The sequence below is a fragment of the Grampus griseus genome, assembly GCF_964374135.1.
Source record: "Grampus griseus genome assembly, chromosome: 18".
Classification (NCBI taxonomy): Eukaryota; Metazoa; Chordata; class Mammalia; order Artiodactyla; family Delphinidae; genus Grampus; species Grampus griseus.
This window is the reverse complement of record NC_139012.1, coordinates 32,462,642-32,489,361: the sequence shown is the minus strand read 5'-3', so window position 1 is coordinate 32,489,361 and position 26,720 is coordinate 32,462,642. Positions and strand designations below refer to the sequence as shown.

At 36.2% G+C, this 26,720-nt stretch overlaps 1 protein-coding gene across 2 annotated transcripts in view; it reads left to right on the top strand.

Annotated features, from left to right (window-relative positions):
* Positions 1 to 26,720, top strand: part of PIBF1 (progesterone immunomodulatory binding factor 1) — a 212,244-nt gene that overhangs the window by 103,678 nt on the left and 81,846 nt on the right. For both annotated transcript variants that reach the window (XM_082675882.1, XM_082675883.1), the window contains exon 11: positions 23,780 to 23,945. In XM_082675882.1, the coding sequence (XP_082532008.1) occupies positions 23,780 to 23,945 (166 nt within the window). The remainder of the gene's footprint in view (positions 1 to 23,779; positions 23,946 to 26,720) is intronic.

Below are 26,720 nucleotides of genomic sequence, written 5' to 3'. Positions count from 1 at the left end.
GCATCTTCTTGGACCAGGGCTTGAACCCATGTCCCCTGCATTGGCAGGTGGATTCTTAACCATTGTGCCACCAGAGAAGCCCCATGCATTAATTTTGTATCCTGCAGCTTTACCAGATTCATTGATTAGCTCTAGTAGTTTTCTGGTGGCACCTTTAGGATTCTCTATGTATAGTATCATGTCATCTGCAAACAGTGACAGTTTTACTTCTTCTTTTCCAATTTGTATTCCTTTTATTTCTTTTTCTTCTCTGATTGCCATGGCTAGGACCTCCAAAACTATGTTGAATAATAGTGGTGACAGTGGACATCCTTGTCTTGTTTCTGATCTTAGAGGAAATGGTTTCAGTTCTTCACCATTGAGAATGATGTTTGCTATGAGTTTGTCATATATGGCCTTTATTATGTTGGAGTAGGTTCCCTCTGTGCCCACTTTCTGGAGGGTTTTTATCATAAATGGCGTTGAATTTTGTCAAAAGCTTTTTCTGCATCTATTGAGATGATCATATGGTTTTTCTTCTTCAATTTGTTGATATGGTGTATCACATTGATTGATTTGCATATATTGAAGAATCCTTGCATCCCTGGGATAAATCCCTCTTGATCATGGTGTATGATCCTTTTAATGTGTTGTTGGATTCTGTTTGCTAGTATTTTGTTGAGGGTTTTTGCATCTATATTCATCAGTGATATTGGTCTGTAATTTTCTTTTTTTGTAGTATCTTTGTCTGGTTTTGGTAGCAGGGTGATGGTGGCCTCATAGAATGAGTTTGGGAGTGTTCCTTCCTCTGCAATTTTTTGGAAGAGTTTGAGAAGGATGGGTGTTAGCTCCTCTCTAAATGTTTGATAGAATTCATCAGTGAAGCCATCTGGTCCTGGACTTTTGTTTGTTGGAAGATTTTTAATCACAGCGTCAATTTCGTTACTTGTGATTGGTCTGTCCATTTCTTGCAGGTAGTCCGTTTTATTAGCATAGAGTTGCTTGTAGTAGTCTCTTATGATGCTTTGTATTTCTGCAATGTCTGTTGTAGCTCCTTTTTCATTTCTAATTTTATTGATTTGAGTACTCTCCCTCTTTTTCTTGATGAGACTGGCTAAAGGTTTATCTACTTTGTTTATCTTCTCAAAGAACCAGCTTTTAGTTTTATTGACCTTTGCTATTGTTTTCTTTGTTTCTATTTCACTTATTTCTGCTCTGATCTTTATTATTTCTTTCCTTCTGTTAACTTTGGGGTTTTTTTGTTTTTTTTTTCCTAATGTTAGATTGTTTATTTGAGATTTTTCTTGTTTCTTGAGGTAGACTTGTATTGCTATAAACTTCCCTCTTAGAACTGCCTTTGCTGCATCCCATAGGCTTTGGATCATCCTGTTTTCATTGTCGTTTTTCTCTAGGTATTTTTTTGATTTCTTCAGTGATCTTTTGCTTATATAGTAACACATTGTTTAGCCTACACGTGTTTGTGTTTTTTATGGTTTTTTCCCTGTAATTGATTTCTAATCTCATAGTGTTGTGGTAGGAAAAGATGCTTCATACGATTTCAGTTTTCCTAAATATACTGAGGCTTGATTTTGTGATTCAAGATGTGGTCTATCCTGAAGAATGTTCTGTGTACACTTGAGACGAAAGTGTAATCTGCTGTTTTTGGATGGAATGTCCTATAAAAATCAATTAAATCTATTTGGCCTATTGTGTCATTTAAAGCTTGTGTTTCCTTATTAATTTTCTGTCTGGATGATCTGTCCATTGGTGCAAGTGAGGTGTTAAAGTTCCCCACTATTATTGTGTTACTGTCGATTTCCTCTTTTATAGCTGTTAGCAGTTGCCTTATGTATTGAGGTGCTCCTATGTTGGGTGCATATATATTTATAATTGTTATATCTTCTCCTTGGATTGATCCCTTGATCATTATGTAGTGTCCTTCCTTGTCTCTTGTAACATTCTTTATTTTCAAGTCTATTTTATCTGATATGAGTATTGCTACTCCAGCTTTCTTTTGATTTCCATTTGCATGGAATATCTTTTTCCATCCCCTCACTTTCAGTCTGTATATGTCCCTAGGTCTCAAGTGGGTCTCCTGTAGACAGCATATATATGGGTCTTCTTTTTGAAGCCATTCAATGAGCCTGTGTCTTTTGGTTGGAGCGTTTAATCCATTCACATTTAAGGTAATTATTGATATGTATGTTCCTGTTACCATTTTCTCAATTGTTATGGGTATATTTTTTTTTCATATTTGGCACCATTTCATTAGAATACAAATGTCATAGTGTGACTAACATACCACTGATGAAAACATTTTAAATTACATTAGCATTGAAATTTAACCAATTTGTAAGTTTTAACATTAGTGACTATTAATCTCAATCAAAATAAATTTGTTTGATAGTGCCACTTAAACAGATCAATGATAGTGTTTTGGGTTTTTTTGGGTTTTTTTTTTTACATCTTTATTGGAATATAATTGCTTTACAATGGTGTGTTAGTTTCTGCTTTATAACAAAGTGAATCAGTTATACATATACATATGTTCCCATATCTCTTCCCTCTTGCGTCTCCCACCCTTCCACCGTCCCTATCCCACCCCTCCAGGCGGTCACAAAGCACCAAGCTGATCTCCCGGTGCTTTGCGGCTGCTTGCCACTAGCTGTCTACCTTACGTTTGGTAGTGTATATATGTCCACGCCTCTCTCGCTTTTCACAGCTTACCCTTCCCCCTCCCCATATCCTCAAGTCCATTCTCCAGTAGGTCTGTGTCTTTATTCCTGTCTTACATGACAATTTTTCCTTAAATTCCATATATATGTGTTAGCATATGGTATTTGTCTTTCTCTTTCTGACTTACTTCACTCTGTATGACAGACTCTAGGTCTATCCACCTCATTACAAACAGCTCGGTTTTGTTTCTTTTTATGGCTGAGTAATATTCCATTGTCTATATGTGCCACATCTTCTTTATCCATTCATCCGATGATGGACACTTAGGTTGTTTCCATCTTCTGGCTATTGTAAATAGAGCTGCAATGAACATTTTGGTACATGACTCGTTTTGAATTATGGTTTTCTCAGGGTATATGCCCAGTAGTGGGATTGCTGGGTCATATGGTAGTTCTATTTGTAGTTTTTTAAGGAACCTCCATACTGTTCTCCATAGTGGCTGAACCAATTCACATTCCCACCAGCAGTGCAAGAGTGTTCCCTTTTCTCCACACCCTCTCCAGCATTTATTGTTTCTAGATTTTTTGATGATGGCCATTCTGACCGGTGTGAGATGATATCTCATTGTAGTTTTGATTTGCATTTCTCTAATGATTAATGATGTTGAGCATTCTTTCATGTGTTTGTTGGCAGTCTGTATATCTTCTTTGGAGAAATGTCTATTTAGGTCTTCTGCCCATTTTTGGATTGGATTGTTTGTTTTTTTGTTATTGAGCTGCTTATAAATTTTGGAGATTAATCCTTTGTCAGTTGCTTCATTTGCAAATATTTTCTCCCATTCTGAGGGTTGTCTTTTGGTCTTGTTTATGGTTTCCTTTGCTGTGCAAAAGCTTTGAAGTTTCATTAGGTCCCATTTGTTTATTTTTGTTGTTATTTCCATTTCTCTAGGAGGTGGGTCGAAAAGGATCTTGCTGTGATTTATGTCATACAGTGTTCTGCCTATGTTTTCCTCTAACAGTTTGACAGTTTCTGGCCTTACATTTAGGTCTTTAATCCATTTTGAGCTTATTTTTATGTATGGTGTTAGGGAGTGATCTAATCTCATACTTTTACATGTACTTGTCCAGTTTTCCCAGCACCACTTATTGAAGAGGCTGTCCTTTCTCCATTGTACATTCCTGCCTCCTTTATCAAAGATAAGGTGACCATATGTGCGTGGGTTTATCTCTGGGCTTTCTATCCTGTTCCATTGATCTATCTTTCTGTTTTTGTTCTAGTACCATACTGTCTTGATTACTGTAGCTTTGTAGTATAGTCTGAAGTCAGGGAACCTGATTCCTCCAGCTCCGTTTTTCGTTCTTAAGATTGCTTTGGCTATTCGGGGTCTTTTGTGTTTACATACAAATTGTGAAATATTTTGTTCTAGTTCTGTGAAAAATGCCAGTGGTAGTTTGATAGGGATTGCATTGAATCTGTAGATTGCTTTAGGTAGTAGAGTCATTTTCCCAATGTTGATTCTTCCAATCCAAGAACATGGTATACCGCTCCATCTATTTGTATCATCTTTAATTTCTTTCATCAGTGTCTTATAATTTTCTGCATACAGGTCTTTTGTCTCTTTAGGTAGGTTTATTCCTAGATATTTTATTCTTTTTGTTGCAATGGTAAATGGGAGTGTTTCCTTAATTTCACTTTCAGATTGTTCATCATTAGTGTACTGGAATGCAAGAGATTTCTGTGCATTAATTTTGTATCCTGCTACTTTACCAAATTCTTTGATTAGCTCTAGTAGTTTTCTGGTAGCATCTTTAGGATTCTTTATGTATAGTATCACGTCATCTGCAAATAGTGACAACTTTACTTCTTCTTTTCCAATTTGGATTCCTTTTGTTTTCTTTTCTCCTCTGATTGCTGTGGATAAAACTTCCCAAACTATATTGAGTAAGAGTGGTGAGAGTGGGCAACCTTGTCTTGTTCCTGATCTTAGTGGAAATGGTTTCAGTTTTTCACCATTGAGGACGATGTTGGCTGTGGATTTGTCATATATGGCCTTTATTATGTTGAGGAAAGTTCCCTCTATGCCTACTTTCTGCAGGGTTTTTATTATAAATTGGTGTTGAATTTTGTCGAAAGCTTTCTCTGCATCGATTGAGATGATCATATGGTTTTTCTCCTTCAATTTGTTAATATGGTTTATCACATTGATTGATTTGCATACATTGAAGAATCCTTGCATCCCTGGAATAAACCCCACTTGATCATGGTGTATGATCCTTTTAATGTGCTGTTGGATTCTGTTTGCTAGTATTTTGTTGAGGATTTTTGCATCTATGTTCATCAGTGATATTGGCCTGTAGTTTTCTTTCTTTGTGACTTCCTTGTCTGGTTTTGTTATCAGGGTGATGGTGGCCTCGTAGAATGAGTTTACGCGTGTTCCTCCCTCTGCTATATTTTGGAAGAGTTTCAGAAGGGTAGGTGTTAGCTCTTCTCTAAATATTTGATAGAATTCGCCTGTGAAGCCATCTGGTCCTGGGCTTTTGTTTGTTGGAAAATTTTTAATCACAGTTTCAATTTCAGTGCTTGTGATTGGTCTGTTCATATTTTCTATTTCTTCCTGATTCATTCTTGGCAGGTTGTGCATTTCTAAGAATTTGTCCATTTCTTCCAGGTTGTCCATTTTGGTGGCATAGAGTTGCTTGCAGTAATCTCTCATGATCTTTTGTATTTCTGCAGTGTCAGTTGTTACTTCTCCTTTTTCATTTGTAATTCAATTGATTTGAGTCTTCTCCCTTTTTTTCTTGATGAGTCTGGCTAATGCTTTATCAATTTTGTTTATCTTCTCAAAGGACCAGCTTTTAGTTTTATTGATCTTTGCTATTGTTTCCTTCATTTCTTTTTCATTTATTTCTGATCTGATTTTTATGATATCTTTCCTTCTGCTAACTTTGGGGGTTTTTTGTTCTTTCTCTAATCGCTTTAGGTGCAAGGTTAGGTTGTTTATTCGAGATGTTTGCTGTTTCTTAAGGTAGGATTGTATTGCTATAAACTTCCCTCTTAGAACTGCTCTTGCTGCGTCCCATAGGTTTTGGGTCATCGTGTCTCCATTGTCATTTGTTTCTAGGTAATTTTTGATTTCTTCAGTGATCACTTGGTTATTAAATAGTGTATTGTTTAGCCTCCATGTGTTTGTACTTTTTACAGATCTTTTCCTGTAATTGATATCTAGTCTCATAGTGTCGTGGTCGGAAAAGATACTTGATACAATTTCAGTTTTCTTAAATTTACCAAGGCTTGATTTGTGACCCAAGATATGATCTATCCCAGAGAATGTTCCATGAGCACTTGAGAAAAATGTGTGTTCTGTTGTTTTTGGATGGAATGTCCTATAAATATCAATTAAGTCCATCTTGTTTAATGTATCATTTAAAGCTTGTGTTTCCTTATTTATTTTCATTTTGGATGATCTGTCCATTGGTGAAAGTGGGGTATTAAAGTCCCCTACTATGAATGTGTTACTGTTGATTTCCCCTTTTATGACTGTTAGTATTTGCCTTATGTATTGAGGTACTCCTATGTTGGGTGCATAAATATTTACAATTGTTATATCTTCTTCTTGGATCGATCCCTTGATCATTATGTAGTGTCCTTCTTTGTCTCTTCTAGTAGTCTTTATTTTAAAGTCTATTTTGTCTGATATGAGAATTGCTACTCCAGCTTTCTTTTGGTTTCCATTTGCATGAAATATCTTTTTCCATCCCCTTACTTTCAGTCTGTATGTGTCTCTAGGTCTGAAGTGGGTCTCTTGTAGACAGCATATATATGGGTCTTGTTTTTCTATCCATTCAGCCAATCTTTGTCTTTTGGTGGGAGCATTTATTCCATTTACATTTAAGGTAATTATCGATATGTATGTTCCTATTCCCATTTTCTTAATTATTTTGGGTTCGTTATTCTAGGTCTTTTCCTTCTCTTGTGTTTCTACCCAAGAGAAGTTCCTTTAGCATTTGTTGTAAAGCTGGTTTGGTGGTGCTGAACTCTCTCAGCTTTTGCTTGTCTGTAAAGGTTTTAATTTCTCCATCAAATCTGAATGACATCCTTGCTGGATAGAGTAATCTTGGTTGCAGGTTTTTCTCCTTCATCACTTTAAATATGTCCTGCCAGTCCCTTCTGGCTTGCAGAGTTTCTGCTGAAAGATCAGCTGTTAACCTTATGGGTATTCCCTTGTGTGTTATTTGTTGTTTTTCCCTTGCTGCTTTTAATATGTTTTCTTTGTATTTAATTTTTGACAGTTTGATTAATATGTGTCTTGGCGTATTTCTCCTTGGATTTACCCTGTATGGGACTCTCTGTGCTTCCTGGACTTGATTAGCTATTTCCTTTCCCATATTAGGGAAGTTTTCAACTATAATCTCTTCAAATATTTTCTCAGTCCCTTTCTTTTTCTCTTCTTCTTCTGGAACCCCTATAATTCGAATGTTGGTGTGTTTAATGTTGTCCCAGAGGTCTCTGAGACTGTCCTCAGTTCTTTTCATTCTTTTTTCTTTATTCTGCTCTGCAGTAGTTATTTCCACTATTTTATCTTCCAGGTCACTTATCCTTTCTTCTGCCTCAGTTATTCTGCTATTGATCCCATCTAGAGTATTTTTAATTTCATTTATTGCATTGTTCATCATTGCTTGTTTCATCTTTAGTTCTTCTAGGTCCTTGTTAAATGTTTCTTGCATTTTGTCTATTCTATTTCCAAGATTTTGGGTCATCTTTACTATCGTTATTCTGAATTCTTTTTCAGGTAGACTGCCTATTTCCTCTTCATTTGTTAGGTCTGGTGGGTTTTTATCTTGCTCCTTCATCTGCTGTGTGTTTTTCTGTCTTATTTTGCTTATCTTACTGTGTTTGGGGTCTCCTTTTTTGCAGGCTGCTGGTTCATAGTTCCTATTGTTTTTGGTGTCTGTCCCCAGTGGCTAAGGTTGTTTCAGTGGGTTGTGTAGTCTTCCTGGTGGAGGGGACTAGTGCCTGTGTTGTAGTGGATGAGGCTGGATCTTGTCTTTCTGGTGGGCAAGTCCACGTCTTTTGCTGTGTTTTGGGGTGTCTGTGGAGTTATTATTATGATTTTAGGCAGCCTCTCTGCTAATAGGTGGGGTTGTGTTCCTGTCGTGCTAGTTGTTTGGCATAGGGTGTCCAGCACTGTAGCTTGCTGGTCGTTGAGTGAAGCTGGGTGCTGGTGTTGAGATGGAGATCTCTGGGAGATTTTCGCCGTTTGATATTATGTGGAGCTGTGAGGTCTCTTGTGGACCAGTGTCCTGAAGTTGGCTCTCCCACCTCAGAGGCACAGCACTGACTCCTCTCTGCAGCGCCAAGAGCCTTTCTTCCACACGGCTCAGAATAAAAGGGATAAAAAGTAGAAAGAAAGAATTAGTAGAAGAAAAAGAAAGAAAGAAAGAAAGAAAGGAGGGAGGGATGGACGGAGGGAGGGAGGAAGGAAGGAGGGAAGGAAAGAAAGAAGATAAAGTAAAATAAAGTAAGATAAAATATAATAAAGTTATTAAAATAAAAAATAATTATTAAGTGAAAAAAAGTTTAAAAAAAAACGGACGGGTAGAACCTTAGGACAAATGGTGGAAGCAAAGCTATACAGAGAAAATCTCACGCAGAAGCATACACATACACACAAAAAGAGGAAAAGGGGAAAAAATCATAAATCTTGCTCTCAAAGTCCACCTCCTCAATTTGGGATGATTCGTCGTCTAAGGGAGGGAAGGAAGGAAAGAAAGAAAGAAAGAAAGAAAGAAAGAAGATAAAGTAAAATAAAGTCATTACAATAAAAAATATTTATTAAGAAAAAAAATTAAAAAAAAAAAACACAGACAGATAGAACCCTAGGACAAATGGTGGAAGCAAAGCTATACAGACAAAATCTCACACAGAAGCATACACACTCACAAAAAGAGGGAAAGCGGAAAGAATCATAAATCTTGATCTCAAAGTCCACCTCCTCGATTTGGGATGATTCGTTGTCTATTCATGTATTCCACAGATGCAGGGTACATCAAGTTGATTGTGGAGCTTTAATCCGCTGCTCCTGAGGCTGCTGGGAGAGATTTCCCTTTCTCTTCTTTGTTCTCACAGCTCCCAGGGGCTCAGCTTTGGATTTGGCCCCGCCTCTGCATGTTGGTCAGCCGGAGGGCGTCTGTTCTTCGCTCAGACAGGACGGGGTTAAAGGAGCAGCTGCTTCAGGGACTCTGGCTCACTCAGGCCGGGGGAGGGGGGGCAGGGGGGAGAGGGAGGGGCACTGAGTTCGGGGCGGGCCTGCAGCTGCAGAGGCCGGCATGATGTTGCACCAGCCCGAGGCGCGCTGTGCATTCTCCTGGGGAAGTTGTCCCTGGATCCCGTGACCCTGGCAGTGGCGGGCTGCACAGGCTCCCGGAAGGAGGGTGTGGATAGTGACCTGTGCTCGCACACAGGCTTCTTGGTGGCAGCAGCAGCAGCCTTAGCATCTCATGCACGTCTCTGGGGTCCGCACTTTTAGCCGCAGCTCGCGCCTGTCCCTGGAGCTCGTTTAAGCAGAGCTCTTAATCCTCTCTCCTCGCGCACCAGGAAACAAAGAGGGAAGAAAAAGTCTCTTGCCTCTTTGGCAGGTCCAGACTCGATGGTGCTCTTTTATTAATAGTGTAGGATATTTTTTTCCTTTGGGCTTAGTCTGGCTTCGCTTGCTCAGAGAGTGGCGCGTGCAGAGGCTTCACACCCATCCTTTCAGACCAGATTTCCTGGTGTGAAATGTTATGGGTTTATTTTTGTAGCTCCTTTTCTTCTCTTGTGTTTCCCACTTAGAGAAGTTCGTTTAGCATTTGTTGTAGAACTGGTTTGGTGGTGCTGAATTCTCTTAGCTTTTGCTTGTCTGTAAAGCTTTTGATTTCTCTTGTCAAGTCTGAATGAGAGTCTTACCGGGTAGAGTAATCTTGGTTGTAGGTTCTTCCCTTTCATCACTTTATTTTTTTAATTAATTTTTATTTATTTATTTATTTATTTATTTTTGGCTGCATTGGGTCTTCGTTGCTGTGTGCAGGCTTTCTCTAGTTGCGGCGAGCAGGGGCTACTCTTTGTTGCGGTGTGCGGGCTTCTCATTGCAGTGACTTCTCTTTTTGCAGAGCACAGGCTCTAGGCACGCGGGCTTCAGTAGTTGCGGCATGCGGGCTCAGTAGTTGTGGCTCGCGGGCTCTAGAGCACAGGCTTAGTAGTTGTGACGCACAGGCTTTGTTTCTCCGCTGCATGTGGGATCTTCCTGGACCAGGGCTTGAACCCGTGTCCTCTGCATTGGCAGGTGGATTCTTAACCACTGTGCCACCAGGGAAGCCCATCATCACTTTAAATATATCATGCCACTCTCTTCTGGCTTGTAGAGTTTCTGCTGAGAAATCAGCTGTTAACCTTATGGGAGTTCCCTTGCATGTTATTTGTCATTTTTCCCTTGTTGCTTTCAATAATTTTTCTTTGTCTTCAATTTTTGCCAGTTTGATTACTGTGTGTCTCAGCATGTTTCTCCTTGGGTTTATCCTGCCTGGAACTCTCTGCGCTTCCTGGACTTGGGTGGCTATTTCATTTCCCACATTAGGGAAGTTTTCATTTGTAATATCTTTAAATATTTTCTCGGGCACTTTCTCTCCCTCTTCTCTTTCTGGGACCCCTGTAATGTGAATGTTGTTGCTTAATGTTGTCCCAGAGGTCTCTTAAGCTGTCTTCATTTATTTTCATTCTTTTTTCTTTATTCTGTTTTGTGGCAGTGAATTCCACCATTCTGTCTTCCAGGTCACTTAGCCGTTCTTTTGCCTCAGTTTTTCTGCTATTGATTCCTTCTTGTGTATTTTTCATTTCAGTTACTGTATTGTTCACCTCTGTTTGTTTGTTCTTTAATTCTTCTCAGTGTTTTTTCTCTAATTCTTCTAGGTCTTTGTTAAACATTTCTTGCATTTTCTCAATCTTTGCCTCCATTCTTTTTCCGAGGTCCTGGATCATCTTCATTATCATTATTCTGAATTCCTTTTCTGGAAGGTTGCCTATCTCCACTTCATTTAGTTGTTTTTCTGGGGTTTTGTTTTGTTCCTTCATCTGGTACGAAATCCTCTGCCTTTTTCTTTTATCTTATCTTTCTGTGAATGTGATTTTCCTTCCACAGGCTGCAGAATTGTAGTCCTTGCTTCTGCTGTCTGCCCTCTTTCTGGAGACAAAATCAGTGACATCATCTGCCTTCCAGTGGAAAGAGTACTTTGTGATGTACCAGTGTTAGCCTGTCTGATATAATAGGTCATACAATACGGGGAAGGAAGTTCACTGCTTTTTATATTTTTTCACTGTTGGAATCCCTAGATGGTACTGTTGTCAGATTTTCATCTTTTGCCACAGTATCCATTCAAAAACAATTTTTTTCCATTTGTTTTTTTGGTGTGTTTGTGATCTTCACAGTGTGATTGATTATGTTTCTTTTTTAAGATAATCTTTAACACCTGCTTGTGGTGTAGTTGTGAGGCTGCATCCCAGAAATAATTATTATATGTGCTAAGTATCTTTGCTTCTATATTTATTGATCCTTTTTAGAGAACAATATTAGCATCAAAATTTGCATTGATTATGGTCTTTGCAAGCCAATGTGTCCTCCCTACACAGTGTCTTATATTTCCAAATAAAGCTATTGAGAGAATACTCAATGGGAAGGATTTTATGAAAACTCAAAGAAAAAGTGACACCCTTTTTGCCTTCCGAATGATTTGAGGGAAAGGCCTCATCTTATATTCACACCCGTACTGTAGGTATTGGTGGGGCACAGAGCCAACTTTGTCCAAAGCAACAGGAATAACTTTTCTCTCTAGATTTCTTTCTAGGACATCTATAACACCTTTAATGATTTGAACCTCCTTAAACCCCACACCTAAACCCAGGTTTACTCTCCCCATGGGGAGTCATTGTGTGTTCGATTCTTTTCGTAGACAGCCCTGGCCTGTTTCATCTTCTTTTTTCACCTTTCAGTCATGCCCTTTGCCTCTGCTGTCTTCCTTCTTCAGTTGTGTCTGTCCTCACTTAGCTGCCAACAGGGTATTGCTGGAGTTTGTGTATGTCTTTTTGGTACATACTTTATTTTTATTTAAAATTTTTTTTCTCTCTTGGATACAGGTTGTTATAGGGTAAGAGCCCAGAAATTTGAGGCAGGCCTGGGTGCAAATTCCAGCTTTGTTACTTACGTGGGCAAGTTACTAACCTTTCTAAGTCTCAGTTTCTTTATCTCTGAAAAGAGAATAATCTGAAACTCTGTTAAAATTTTAGAGATGATTAAGTGAAAAGCATATATATGCATGAATAGCAAATATAAACATAAGGCACTAAAACGTTGGGCTCCTTTCCTTTGTATTGTTTTGTACATATGCTGACAGGAGTCGTGCCAGTTCAAGTTTCCTCGTAGTAAAATCCTATAGAGTTCATCTCTGACTTTTGATCACAAACCTCTCTCTCACTTGCTATTCTAACCAAGACCCAAAGCCTCCTACTGCTTTGGGTCTCGGTTAGAATAGCAAGTGAGAGAAAAGGAAGAGGCGGCAGGCCGTAATCGGTGGGCGGTAATAAAAGTGCCAACTTTCCCCCAGCCTAGGGAGGAGGAGCATGAGAAGCAACCAACAGTTGCTGGGATGGAAGGGTATATATAGGAAAAGTATAGGGGGACAGTTGAGGCTCCGGAAAATATTTAAGGGGAGAAAGCATTTCTTCAAAGTACTAATGTGAGATTTTTTTTAATGTTTAATTTTTTTATGTTTAATTTTTTTCATTCAATTAATACTTATCTTTGATTATATGAGATACTTTATTATTTCATTTTTATCCTGATGCATTTGTAGCCATAAATAGACAGTTAAATAAATACCTAGGTATGCAGACATTTTCTGAAATTTTATAAGCTTTCTCATTTGACAAACGGCTGTAGAAAATAAAAAGTATGATAACATGATATGTTAACTGTGCTAACATAATATTGTCTTATCTATCTAGTTGTTTGAAAATCCCAAGGTAGTATTGTATAGAAAAACTAATAAGCAGTTATTTAGTCCATTAAGTCTAATGAGAGAAATTTAGAGACGAGGAAGTAGACCTAACAGAGTGATTTAGTTCTTCTCATTATTATGTTATGTTTTTCTTCTTCATTTCTGTTTTACATGCCTTCATGAGAGACATTCATGCTAGTGAGTTGCACTTATATTTTTTAAATTGTGTGTACATTTTGCAACAACTTTAACTCTTTACAGAATTTAGATATATCATGCTATCATGTCACACTAACTTTGCTCCTTGTTTGTATGTCTGTTTTTTAAATGTTTTTTGAATGTGGACACATCTCCATCCTACCACCTTAGCCATTAGGTAAACTACATTTTTAGAAACTTTAATCTTTCTTGTAGCTCATTCATACCTATCCCATCATTTTGGTTTCTTTTTCCTTCATTCCCTGTGATTTGTTTTCATCTTACACTGACACCCAAACCTGGAAATAATCATCTTAATTCACTAGTTTTGTCACACTTCAGAAAAGACTGTCCCTCTTCAGATTAGTTTATGATACTTTAGTGTTTTCTACCCTGGCTTGAACCGACTTAGTAATTTCAGTTTTATAACACCCAAAATGGTTAATATGACTCCATTTATTCATTCAGTAAAGAGTCATTAAGAGTTTCTTATATACCAGGTGATACACTAGATCCTAAGAATCCAGAGATACATTAAACAAGATTCTTGTACTTGAGTAACTTTTAATTGTACAAGGCACTGTTGTGAGCATTTCACTTATATTTGCTCATTTAGTCAACTAGAACTCAGTATTCCCAAGTCTATCCTTAGAGATTTTGATGCAGTAGGTCTAAGGTGGAACTGTGGCATCTAGAATTCTTACAAGTACCACAAGTGGTTCTGAGGTCATTCCTGATTGGGTAGATGGAATCAAGCTTAGGAGTCATCCTCACCCTTAGAAAATAAAAAAGTCTTCCTAGTGATCCAGCTCTACTATCAAACTCTATGATTTTGAAGACCCAGGACTCTGGTTTCTAGATCCCTATTCAGGAATTTTCTGAGAGTTCGCGTGGAATTCTTTAGCCTATTTTCAAAACACATTTATATAAGTTAAGGTTTGTAGTTTTTGCCTGTTAATAGGAAGTTAGTCTAAATGACCTTTATATTCCTTTTTGCCTTATACAGTACTTTGTGTGTTAGCTATAGTAAGTTGATATCCTTTCTTTGCACTATGTCTTCTGGAAAAATAGGATAAAACCATGATTAGCTTATATTCTGCTACTGTTCATACCTGACACTATTCTTCATAAAAGCATCCCCCCAAAGTGTATTTTCTTATGAATTTTTTTTAAGACTTCATTTTTTTAGAGCAGTTTTGGGCTCACAACAAAGTTGAGAGGAAAGTACATACAGCAAACTTCATGACTTTTTTTAGATTCAGCTTTATAATATTCTGATCTTTTCCTTTAATGTAGCCTAACGCTCTAGGGTCTGTATTGAAAGCAGCATGAAATAGTTTTGAGTACTCTGATGCACTGATATAATAAATACTCTTGGTTCAGAGGATGATTCAAGTTGAATTTTTAGTGTTGTCATGTTGCCACCAAAGAGAAAACAGCTCCCCATTCAAACACTGTTATAAAATATTTTACTCTAATTTTATCTCATGCATGCTTTGATTTATTTTAAGGCTACATTCCTTTCATTATATTTGTTTCACTTAAGTACTTACTTTTATCTTCACATACCTGGTATCAATTTTTTGCCTTTATAGACAGCCAAATATTACTACATATTGTTTATTAATGACATTACATATTTTATTTGATCATGATATGATAGATGCATTGAATTACTCTAAATGCATGCTTGAAATTCTTATAAATCCATGGTACAGTTGTTAAACATACTCAGCATTTTTAACTCAGCAAAAAAAAGATCTCTCACATTCATTTAAGAATTAGCTTGTAAGCCAAAAATGACAGATGTAGTATTACAGCTGAGCAGTGGACTTGTTGAAGAAATCATCTAAATGGCAGAAGCATTTGGACAGATACCCAAACGCCTTTTAAATTCCTTCCTCATGTCCTGTAGTAATCATTGTTGCAACACTGATGGTCGTTTTATAAGTTTTTTCTGCCTGCTTTTTCAGTTTTGAAAATTTCACACTTGAAATGGAAAGACCAGAGTTACTAGAATTCTGTTTCTCTATAATGTTATATATATATATATCTTTAAACTGCAGTCATTGCTCTTCTAATTTTCACTGAAAATAGTTTGGATTCAGTATCTAAGTATATATTTTAAAATTTTGTAATATCGAGATGACAAAAATAAAAGAACAGTTGGTAGAACACTAGGTAGCAATAATGTATAAAAGTAAAATCTTTAAAATAACACTTTCCATTTCAATGTCAATGAAAAGAAAGCAATTTCAGCTATATTCTCTAATATATATTAATTGTTTTAAACATGTTTTCTACCTTCAAAGCTTTCACATGGGCAACGTGGTCCTATCAGTAAATTTCTCTCATTACATACAGCAATTCTCGATTAGAAAACAAACACTTGCCAGTGGGAGGGCATATTAACAGGATAGTAAATTAGTATGTAATCCGAATAATAGGAGATTCTGACCTACTCCCCTTTCCAACTGATATATAAATTCATAAATTGAAGAATATAACTATATATTTAAATATTAAAGATATAATGATATGAAAAGTTATTTTTAAAGAAATACCTGTAGAAATTTTCACAAATCCTCCTTTCAAAATTCAATTGTAAGTTCTGGTATTAATTTGTATAAATGTAAATGTGTATATAAATGTGCATTAATTTGAAATATGTAAAACTACATAAAATTGTGTTTTTTTAATTTGGGGTTTTGTTTTGTTTTGTTTCCTTTTTTAAAGTAATGGATTAGAAATTGTAGATTAGGTCTGGTAGAGCAGGAGTACTTATTTCTGGCTTCAGAGATCTTTCAGGTGTTTTCAGGATATTAAAAAACTTAACCAACCAAAGATTTAACTTTACTAGACAGTGATGATGTAGTGATAAGTACTTCATCCCTTACTTGGCTAATAAATACTTTTATTTTGAGAAGTAAAATGTATGTCAGCCAAAATTATTTAAATGGAAAGTGCTTAAGTTTACATTTTTTAATTGCCCATATCAAAAATTTTTGAGTTGCCTTTAGCAAAATTAATTAATTTTAAGTCAAACCACATAATGTAAAAAGAGTAACTTTATTTCCACCCTCCCATCTCCCAGATACCTTTACCTACAGTAATATCATTTCTCCCAAATGTACACTTTTCTTTTTAGATATCTGTAAATGTCCTTATGTGATTTTAGATATATCCGTGATACATGTATAAATATGTGCATACGTAATGAGTCAAGTTTATATTTTTTTAAAGAAACACATCAGGATATATGGATCCAAACAATAATATCCTCCACAAAGTAGACATATTTGGGCCTCATATACTTTTCACAACTATCCTGGCATTGCTCAGTATGGTTACTTTATAGCACAGCCTTTGATTGTAAGAACCTTCTTCCTTCAAAGATGTATTTTGTTTCTGGAAATTCATAATTTGCTCAGAGTAAAGAATAAACTGGGTACGACTATTTGGTATGAACAATGAAGTAAGAAATTGGGGAGATGCTAAATGTCTGACAATAGAGGAATAATAAAGAATGGAAAATTATGTGGCCAATAAAAATAATATTTATAAAAGGGCTTTAATAGCATAGGAAGATTTTTAAGTTATATCGGGGGGAAGGGATAGCGAATTCTATATGAAGATATGATTTACATATATAATGTGCATAGCAAACATGTTTATATATGATAATATCAAATATTGGTGAGGAAGTAGAGGAACCATATTTCATATACTTCTGGTACCATTTTTAATTGATATTGCCACTTGGGAGGGAAATTGGGCAGTATCTCTTAAAATTTTACATCTTTTGATTCAACAATTCTACTTCATGATGATCTTTCTTAGAGAAACATTCGCTCGTGAAGTGGAGGCATTATTTATGGTGGCCTTTGAAGCACTGTGTATAATTAAAAATTGGAAACAATCTAAATGTTCATCAGTTTAGGATAAAATAAATGAATTATAGAATTAAATGATTATGTCCACATTGTGATCTACTGTGTAGCAAATGGAAAGAATGAAGTAGAAACATGGATGGATCCCAAAACATATTCTTAGGTGAAAAAAAGTTACAGACTGTATGTGACATGAGCCACTTTTTAAAAAATGAAAAAGGAGACTGATATATCCTTCTGTGTATAATACACATGTATTGTTTAAAAAAAAGAAAAGAGGGCTTCTCTGGTGGCGCAGTGGTTGAGAGTCCAACTGCCAATGCAGGGGACACGGGTTCGTGCCCCGGTCCGGGAAGATCCCACATGCCGCGGAGCGGCTGGGCCCGGGAGCCATGGCCGCTGAGCCTGCGCATCCGGAGCCTGTGCTCCGCAACGGGAGAGGCCACAACAGTGAGAGGCCCGCGTATGGCAAAAAAAAAAAAAAGAAAAGAAAAGAAAAACCACAATGAGGATGCACAGAAAAGTGATAAATAGGAGGTCTTTAATCTTTACTTGTAATATTTGAAGTTTTTTCCCTAAGAATGGATGTGATAAATTACAGAATTAAAAATAAAAACTTGAAAATATTTACTTGTGCAGAGGAGATATATAAAAACATAAACAGCAATTATCATTATGAGCTTACAGCTGACATTTTCTTCTATTTTCTGTATTTTCTAAAATTCTATAATAAATGTATTATTTGTATAATCAAGACAAAAATTGTAAAGCTATTTTCAAAAAGACACACTATAAATGATGAAAGGACATTTCTTATGTGGCTTATGAATTACTTCAGAATAAAAATGAATTCAAAGCATTTCTTAAGTTGATCGAATTGTTTGTTCAAATAAGTGTCTATTTCCCAGTCCTGTGAAATAGTAGCATTCATCCTGATGTCACCAATGCATTTGTTAAAAATTCAGTCCTCTTTGTTCTAGTTACAATTCATATAGATTAGACTCTCTAGTAAATCCATTAGTATAGTTTGGGTAGGTAATTTTAACTACTGGTTTAAGATACCAAGTTTCAAATCAGTGTGAAGGACTCCTATTGCCTTCATATTTTTAACATTGTATCTCTTTAAAATGAAAAAGTCTTTATTATATAAATCTTATATAATACATATAATCTTTACATGGCCAGTAACTATTTTTTTATTAATCACTTATTTTAGTTCTAAAATATAGATTTTAATTAAATCCTTTGCTCAAATATCACCTTTTAACAGAGCGATGCCTTCCCTGCCCAACGTCTTTAACATAACACCACCACTAATATCTCTATCATTCTCTCTACCCTCACTCTATTATTATTATTAGAATTTATTAGCTTATCACCTTACGTTTGTTTGCCTTTTCATCATTACAATGTGAGATCCTTAAAGAGTAGTGATGCTATTTGTGGTTCTCTGGTATCTAATAGTACCTGGCACATTTAGGTACACAATAAATATTTTTAAATGAATTAGATGTTGAGGAATGAAATATTCTGGTTGGGACGTCCCTGGTGTTCCAGTGGTTAAGACTCCATGCTTCCATTGCAGGGGGTATGGATTCGATCCCTGGTGGAGGAACTAAGATCCCTCATGCTGTGCAGCATGGCCACAAAAAAAAAAAGAAAAGAAAAATAAGAAAAAAAAAGAAAGAAATATTCTGGTTAATGGAAAGTTAGTCCTATATAAAACAGCAGATATGAAAGAGGAAATAAAAAGTGTACTTTTGTAAAAAGTATTAAGTGTCTTGTACTTCATACTCATTATGCTTTAAATATGTAGTTGATAGAATAGCAGTTAATATAAGATTAGATATGGGTCTATAAATATAGATATACAGATAGATACTATTGAGAGCAAAAAAAATCTTTAGGGATAATTGAAAAATCAGTGGTTTAGTATCTTTAACCTAAGATGATTAGCTTTTCCTCAGTTCATAGAAGCAGAAAATCCAAACAAACAGGTTTTTGTGTCCTGTTTTTTTTTCCCCCCTCAATTCTTAATTGGCATAAGTGGATCTTAGGGTTTGGTTAACTATCACTCAGTGACTCATCCAGAAGCATTTTCAGCATGTGGTACAGGGCTAGTAATACATGTAGAACAGGTTCAGAAACACAACCGAAATTCTCTGTAAATAGAATGGAAATGAGTTTTATCCCCTGAGAATTACAAATAGCAGGGACAAAGAGTAGTTAAGGTGTGGATTAGTTAAAATGAATAATTCAAAGGGAATTGAACATCAACTCGATGAAACCTTATTAAAAGAATAAGGAGAGGGCTTCCCTGGTGGCGCAGTGGTTGAGAGTCCGCCTGCCGATGCGGGGGACACGGGTTCGTGCCCCGGTCCGGGAGGATCCCACATGCCGCGGAGCGGCTGGGCCCCTGAGCCATGGCCACTGAGCCTGCGCGTCCGGAGCCTGTGCTCCACAACGGGAGAGGCCACAACAGTGAAAGGCCCGTGTACCGCAAAAAATAAAATAAAATAAGGAGAAAGAGGAGCCCGAAACGCCAGAATAAAATGGGATCAGTGTCCCACTCAGGTAAGCAAGATTGATTCTCAGTTGCTTAGAGATGGCAGCTTCTGCCCTTGTCAACTCCAGTTTCCCACAGCGAAATCCCTATCTGGAGTCTCAGGCCCATCTCTGTTTAAAAGCAATTTTTTTTTTTAATACACGTAGAAAATTTATCAGCAGCGTATGCCCCAGTTGCTTGTCGAATTTAGAATTAAATTATCCTCCCCAACACAAAGGATTTAGTGGTCCAGCCATGACTACCTGCTCCCATGTATTCTTTTAAACCCCACAAGTATTTTCCCTATATTGACCCAGAGTCCCTTTCAAAACTTAATCTAACTGATGCCTAACTACTAAAATCCTTCCCTGAACCCTTTCCTATAACTGGAAATACTGTTACTTTGCTTAACTTCTTTTACCAATCTTCCTTGTGCAGGTGTTATTTCCTGTGCTCTTTATCTATCTATAGTTGTTCTCCTGAACATAGACAAATGCCTTGCCTCAGCTGCTTCACTGCCTTACTTCTAAACTGGGCCAGCTCTCAGAAAATCTTAATGGAAGGACCACTTACTGGTCCTGGTGATTATAGGAACCTTACCACTTATATAATATTTGGGGGTATTTTGCCTTAGAAAGTCTATCTAGGAAATGAGATTAGATAATTGGGTTCAGAATAAATATCCAGTTTTATTTTTTATTTATTTTTTTTTTAATTTTATTTATTTATTTTGGCCATGCCACGCGGCATGCAGGATGCAGGATCTTAGTTCCCCGACCAGGAATCGAACCCGTGACCCCTACAGCGGAAGCGTGGAGTCTTAACCACTGGACTGCCAGGGAAGTCCCATATCCAGTTTTAATATTGGAGAAGCCATGAACCTTTTGTGGATAAAATTCAAAGATCAGTTGTTGTTTCTCATTGCAATAAAAACTAAAATGAATAATTATAGGAGTCTTTGACTTTCGTACCAGTGATAATCTTGTTGATAGAGATTGGAATAAACAAGCATAGCTTGGCTTAATACATCAGAGTGTAATGAGCAAACTTTTCACCATCATATATATGTAAAGACTGCTGATGTAAATATTGTTAATGAAAACCTGTTGTTATTTAGTGTTTTATCTGGTGCTTTTGTTCAAGTGAGCTCTCCCATTTCTGAGAACAGAACTCCATGTTGATGTCTCTCCTGCAGTTATTTCTCAGCACTGCAGAATATGCCATGCTGCTTGGAGTTTAATTCACCATAGCTGAGAGCATTTCTCATGGGTTAACATCTCTGTTGTTTCCTGTCTAATTGCTGATTTTCACCTTTTAACAGGTAAAATTCTCCTTGTTTGTCCAGCCCAAAGTACGTTGCAGTGAATATTCCTTGAGAGCAAAAACAGTTCATTCTAGGTCCTTATATTACTATTTTTAAAGTAGTATGTGATTTATGAGAAAGTCGTATGAAAACTAAAAACCCAGCTAGCATAAAGACTCATCTAGTCACGTTGGGGGCCTGGGCTAACAATAGTTGGAGATTGTGATTATACTTTAACTTTGTAAGAAATGTGACCTCTTAAGGTTACTATGCTGAGTTAGGGTATCAAACAAACTTGTTAACATGTGAATAATATTGACTTAGTTCAAGTAAGATGTTCACATTAAGAGGATAAAATGAGAAGTCTGAGTCAACAAAGTAAAATGTGGCAGGTTATATTAGCAAAACAAGTAGGAGGAAGTTACCTGAGATTGTCAGCCTGTACCCTTGTCATCTGTTCCTCACTCTGGAACTGTGTTTGCAGCTCTAATGTTTCCTCAGCATTTTCACAGTTCAACTTAAATTAGAAGAGTAACTATTATTACAGAGTCAGAATGATTTGAGGCAGATTTTCTTTTACTGTGTAAGCAACATGAGAATAGATGAGTCTTTAGAATTATCATTTGAGGGGGGTGGTGGTGGTGGTATGAATTGGGAGATTGGGATTGACGTATATACACTAATATGTATAAAATAGATAACTAATAAGAACCTGCTGTATAAAAAAATAAAAAATAAGTATATCTGGTTAAAAAGAATTATCATTTGGTTCATAGAAGTGTCATTTTATTAAACTTAGTATCCTCAAATTTCTAGGAGATAACTACTTAACTGTTCAGTATAGGGGAAGAATAATAGTGCTAAAAGTAACTTTCAAGTGTCATATAATGAATAAGAAGAGCAGGTGAAATCTAAAAGCTAAGTCTTTCATTTCCTGTTTGGAGTTAGCATTGACCTCAGAATTAACCACAATGTCCTGAATCCAGAAAAAGGCAAACTTTGCTGTTTAATTTTTTCGAAACAAATTCTTTTAAAGATAAATAGCACATTCCAAATGACTTATCAAGAATATATTTCAGTAATGAAGTCTAGTGTGTCTCACAGTTTAACATACAAATAGGTATGGATTTCACATATGTTTTATGCATTTATAAGACAATTTACCCCAGGGAATACAGGGCATTTTCATGTCAGTAAATTGTTGAATTAATAAATTTTTGAAAAAAATAATTTTTTACTACTTCACATCCATGATGATGGCTATCATCAAAGAGACAATGGTAAGTTTTGATAAGGATGTGGAGAACTTACCACCCTCATAATTGCTGGTGAGAATGTGCAACCACATTGAAAAGCAGTTTGGCAGTTCCTCAAAAAGTTAAAACTGGAGTGACCATATGACCTAGCTGTTCTTTTATACATACATAAAATTAATGCCTGGACTTTCCAGAAAGTTAAAGACACAAGCTGCATTCACCTTAAAGCCTTGGTATGAATTAAATAATGTGTAGCAATATGCTTGAATGGAACTTCCACCAATCTGATCGTGAGATGCTTTTACTAAAGATAAGAGTACCAAGAGTGAAGTAGCCTGTAGCAAGTATCTAAATGCCTATTTTCTCTGGTTATACTTTGAATGTTATTGTCACTTACAAGAGTGAAATGACCTTTAAAACACATTTGAAAGTTTATCTGAACTCAGAAATGTCAGTTAAGAGTACTGTGTAATAGTGGAAAGATCATTCCTGTAGACTCAAACATAGCTGAATTTGAGACCCCACCTGAAATTTACCAGCACCTTCTTCCTGTTTAAAGAAATTAATCTCTGAACGTCTGGTTTTTCATCTGCAAAATACCTAATAGAGCTGTTGTAAGGATTAAATGAGATACTATGAATAAAACAGACTATGCTCTCTGCTTCCCGCCCTGCACATACTCTTGTTTCTACTTCCGAGAGTACTTTCCACCCTGTACCTCCGCCTGCTGCGCACACACAAACACACACCTGCACAAACTGAGTTAAATCTTCCTGTAGGTTCCCATCGAACCTAGGGATTACCTTATTGAAGCACTTACCATATTCTATTGAATTTTCATGTATATTTTCCTCTCTTCCCCAGAAAACTAAGTTCTTTTTTTTTTTTTTTTTTGCCACGCCACGCAGCTTGTGGAATCTCAGTTCCCCAACCAGGGTCTCAGTTCCTGGAACAGGGACTGACCCTGGGCCACGGCATTGAAAGCGCCAATCCTAACCACTAGACCACCAGGGAACTCCCAAAAACTAAGTTCTTTAAGGGGGAAGAAAAAAAAGAAAACCTATTTTGTCTTCCATTGTACACATATTTGCCTAGCATGGTGTCTAGCTCAATAAATATTTGAAAAAATGAATTTTAGGAACATCTAGCATTATACTGGGTTCATAATAGCTCCCTGAAAAGGTGTAATACGTCTTTGTTTGCTTTCTGTTAGAACACAGTCAACTTGAAGCATTTTCAAATCTATAATATGCAGTGATTTATATGTTAAATGGAAATGTTTTCATTACTAACTATACCTATGGAATGAAGAGAATGTTTCTTATCTGTGTTGTAATAGACTGCTTACCATTTTATATTTATCTTTGTACTTTGTACATTGTGTTTTCTTGTAATATTCAGATATATATATTTACTAACTTAAAAATTTATTTTACAAATATCTCAAGAAGATGCAGGTTAATGTGCATATTTCATGCCATTCTTCTCCATCTGATATTATTTAGACTTAGATGAAATAGCAAGTTTGGAAACAATGCTATAGATTTAAGAAGGCCTATGAAATATATGGAAATTAAGTCATTTTAAGCAATATAACTGAAATTTGTTCTTACCATTTTTTATTTTAAATGTCTTACAAAATAATAATAATCATAGAGAGGTAATAACTAGTTTTGGATGGAAGGAATGAAAAGAAGGGAGGAGTAGAGGAGGTTTAATTGGTATGTTTTGTTTCCTGGACTTAGCATATTTCCATACATATGCCTCTCTAAATTATTTACAAAAGCTCTGCTGAATAAATAAAACTTATTAACTGCATAATAATATGGGGATATAGAAAAAAGTAGAAGTAATGTTTATGTTTCTATAAATCGAGATTTCTTTAGTGTTTCATAATTTTCTTCTTTCAGGTACAGAGAACTACAACTTAGTACAGAAAGCAAAGTAACAGAATTTCTCCATCAAAGTAAAATAAAATCTTTTGAAAGTGAGCGTGCTCAGCTTCTACAAGAGGAGACTGCAAGAAATCTCACACAATGTCAGTTGGAATGTGAAAAATATCAGAAAAAATTGGAGGTACATATATAAGCTTTTCTTTTAAAATTAACACAGACTGTAAGCTCCATAAGTACAAGGTCTGTATCATATTGAGCTTTATAAATAATATTTGTGTTATGTATGAGAACAAGCCTGTGTCCTTAAGTTTTAAAGATCTCTTATCAAGAGGACATATCTTCCTCTTTTAGATAAAGAGGTGGAAAGAAGGAATGGACCATTTCTAAGAAAAGGAATGCAAATTGCCATAGGTCTGTTTGTTGTTTTTAAAATACTGGCAAAAGTACCCTTAAATCGGAAATCTCATTTAACTAGAAAATGGAGGGCTTCCCTGGTGGTGCAGTGGTTAAGAATCTGCCTGCCAATGCAGGGGACAGGGTTCGAGCCCTGGTCCAGGAAGATCCCACATGCCGCAGAGCAACTAAGCCCGCGAGCCACAACTACTGAGTCCATGTGCCACAACTACTGAAGCCCGCGTGCCTAGAGCCCGTGCTCCACAACAAGAGAAGCCACTGCAATGAGAAGCTTGTGCACAGCAATGAAGAGTAGCCCCGCTCCCTGCAACTAGAAAAAGCCCGCGTGCAGCAACGAAGACCCAATTCAGCCAAAAATAAATAAATTTATTTAAAAAATAATAAAAAATTAAAAAAATAAAAACACTGAATGAGGGACTTCGCTCGTGGTCCATGCTAAGACTCCATGCTTCCAATGCAGGGGACCCAGGTTCGATCCCTGGTCAGGGAACTAGGTCCCACATGCCGCAACTGAAGATCCCACATGCTGCAACTAAGCATGGGACTTCCCTGGCATTCCAGTGGTTAAGACTTCGCCTTCCAATGCACTGGGTGTGGGACCCGGGGAGCTAAGATCCCACATGCCTCATGACCAGAAAACCAAAATGTAAAACAGAAGCAATATTGTAACAAATTCAATAAAGACTTCAAAAATGGTCCACATCAATAAAATCTTTAAAAAATAAATAAAATAATAATAAAAATTAAAAACATGGAATGAAAGGTGCAGTAATACCATTAAAAATAAAAAACATGGAAATATCATTAACATGATTAATTAGCTAATGATGTAAGTATTCATTACAACAATCTTTCAGAAATTTCATTTCTGAAGAGTACTCTGTTAAGTAAAACTAACAAAATAGAGTCTCAGAAAATAAAGCCTTAGGGGAAAACATAAAAACAATGTTAAATAATACATATTTAAAGAAACGTAAGTAAAAATTGTAGATGATGCTCACTTCTAAACAAAGCAGTGTTCAGCATTTAAAACTTCTTCAGGTGCCTTCTTTGGGAAATTGCTGCAGTCATAATCTGCTACTGCCGACTCTCCCACACATTTTAGATTAGATTAGCTCTGATTTTGTATTCATCTTTTGCAAATTTTTCATGGTTTAATTTTATAATTCCTAGCAATTTCTTTTTCTTTTCACATTGGATGGCTGTGCTTAAGGATGTGTTTGGGATGGGGGGGTGGGGTTATATTTAGGAAGGTAAAGAAGCACTTCCCCTCTCTCTGTACTGAAATAAACATTTCAGTACTTCACAACATACAGTGCTGATATTTTCTAAACCATTCTATTCTATTATTTTTAGCTGGTTGGAGTTTAAATTGATTTCACGACCTCCTAAAGGTTGTGACTTTAGGAGGTCTATGGGAAAGTGGTATGAAAACCACTTTCCCATAGACCTACCCACTTGGTCTGTGGATGCAGGTGACTAATAATTATTGTGTTCTCTTGTGTAAAGGTCTTACATGGAAAAACAACTTTGTAAAAAATATTATGATTCTAAAAACTTTGGTTGATGAAACTGAAGCTGTAGGGGAGTTTCTTTACAGCTTCTCCTTTGTTAAACTAGGATCTTTGAGAGGACAAGGACTGTTTATTTATTACTGTGTCACCAATGCCTAACACAGCGCCTCACTCATGGTGGATGTTCAATAAGTATTTAATGAGTGAGTGACTGATTTGATGAAAGCTAATATAATACCATTGTTTGAATCCATTTTTCTGATAGCAGAAGGTATCTTAGACAATTGTTATTTATAATGAATTTAGAGAGAAATAATTTTGTGAAAGGTAGAGATTGCTATAATTATGTACTTTTCAGTGGCTTTTACCCAGTATTCTCATTGATTTATAACTTGGGAACAGTTTGTTTTATTTTTTCATAATTATCAATTGCCAAAAGCTTTCAAAACACTGGCTTTATATTTTTCTCTCTTTTTAAAGCAATTATTGACCTGTAATTTTGTATTTTCATTCATTTTATATATGTGTTATCTATATAATTTTATATAATTTTGTATTATCATTATTAAAAGGAAGGAGATATCCACTGTGAAAGCTTGATATTTAATGGATTCCTAAAAGCCGTTGACCTATTTTTTGCATTCGTGTTTAAACTCAAATGTTCATAGACTGGTTTTTTCCTAAAGAATCTTTAATGTAATAGCCTTCCATGGGTCCAAGAATCAAGTTCTTCAATGGCTTTTCAGAAACTGTAATAAATTTTTTCATAGCAGCCACTCAGACAAACCCATAATAAAGAAGAATTCACTACCACGGGGTACTGAGGTATTGGAAGGTACCCCAAATCAAAAGTTTCTGACAATCTCTTCTCTATGTTATGAATGAGAATTTTAAATTGTACCTCTCAATTTAATACTACTTTTAAAGTCTCTTCTTAAAATAGTATTTTATGAAATATCTCATCTTCAACATTTTGATTCTTTATCTCTTTAGATATCCATTTCTGCATTTTTTCTCTGTGTGGTATT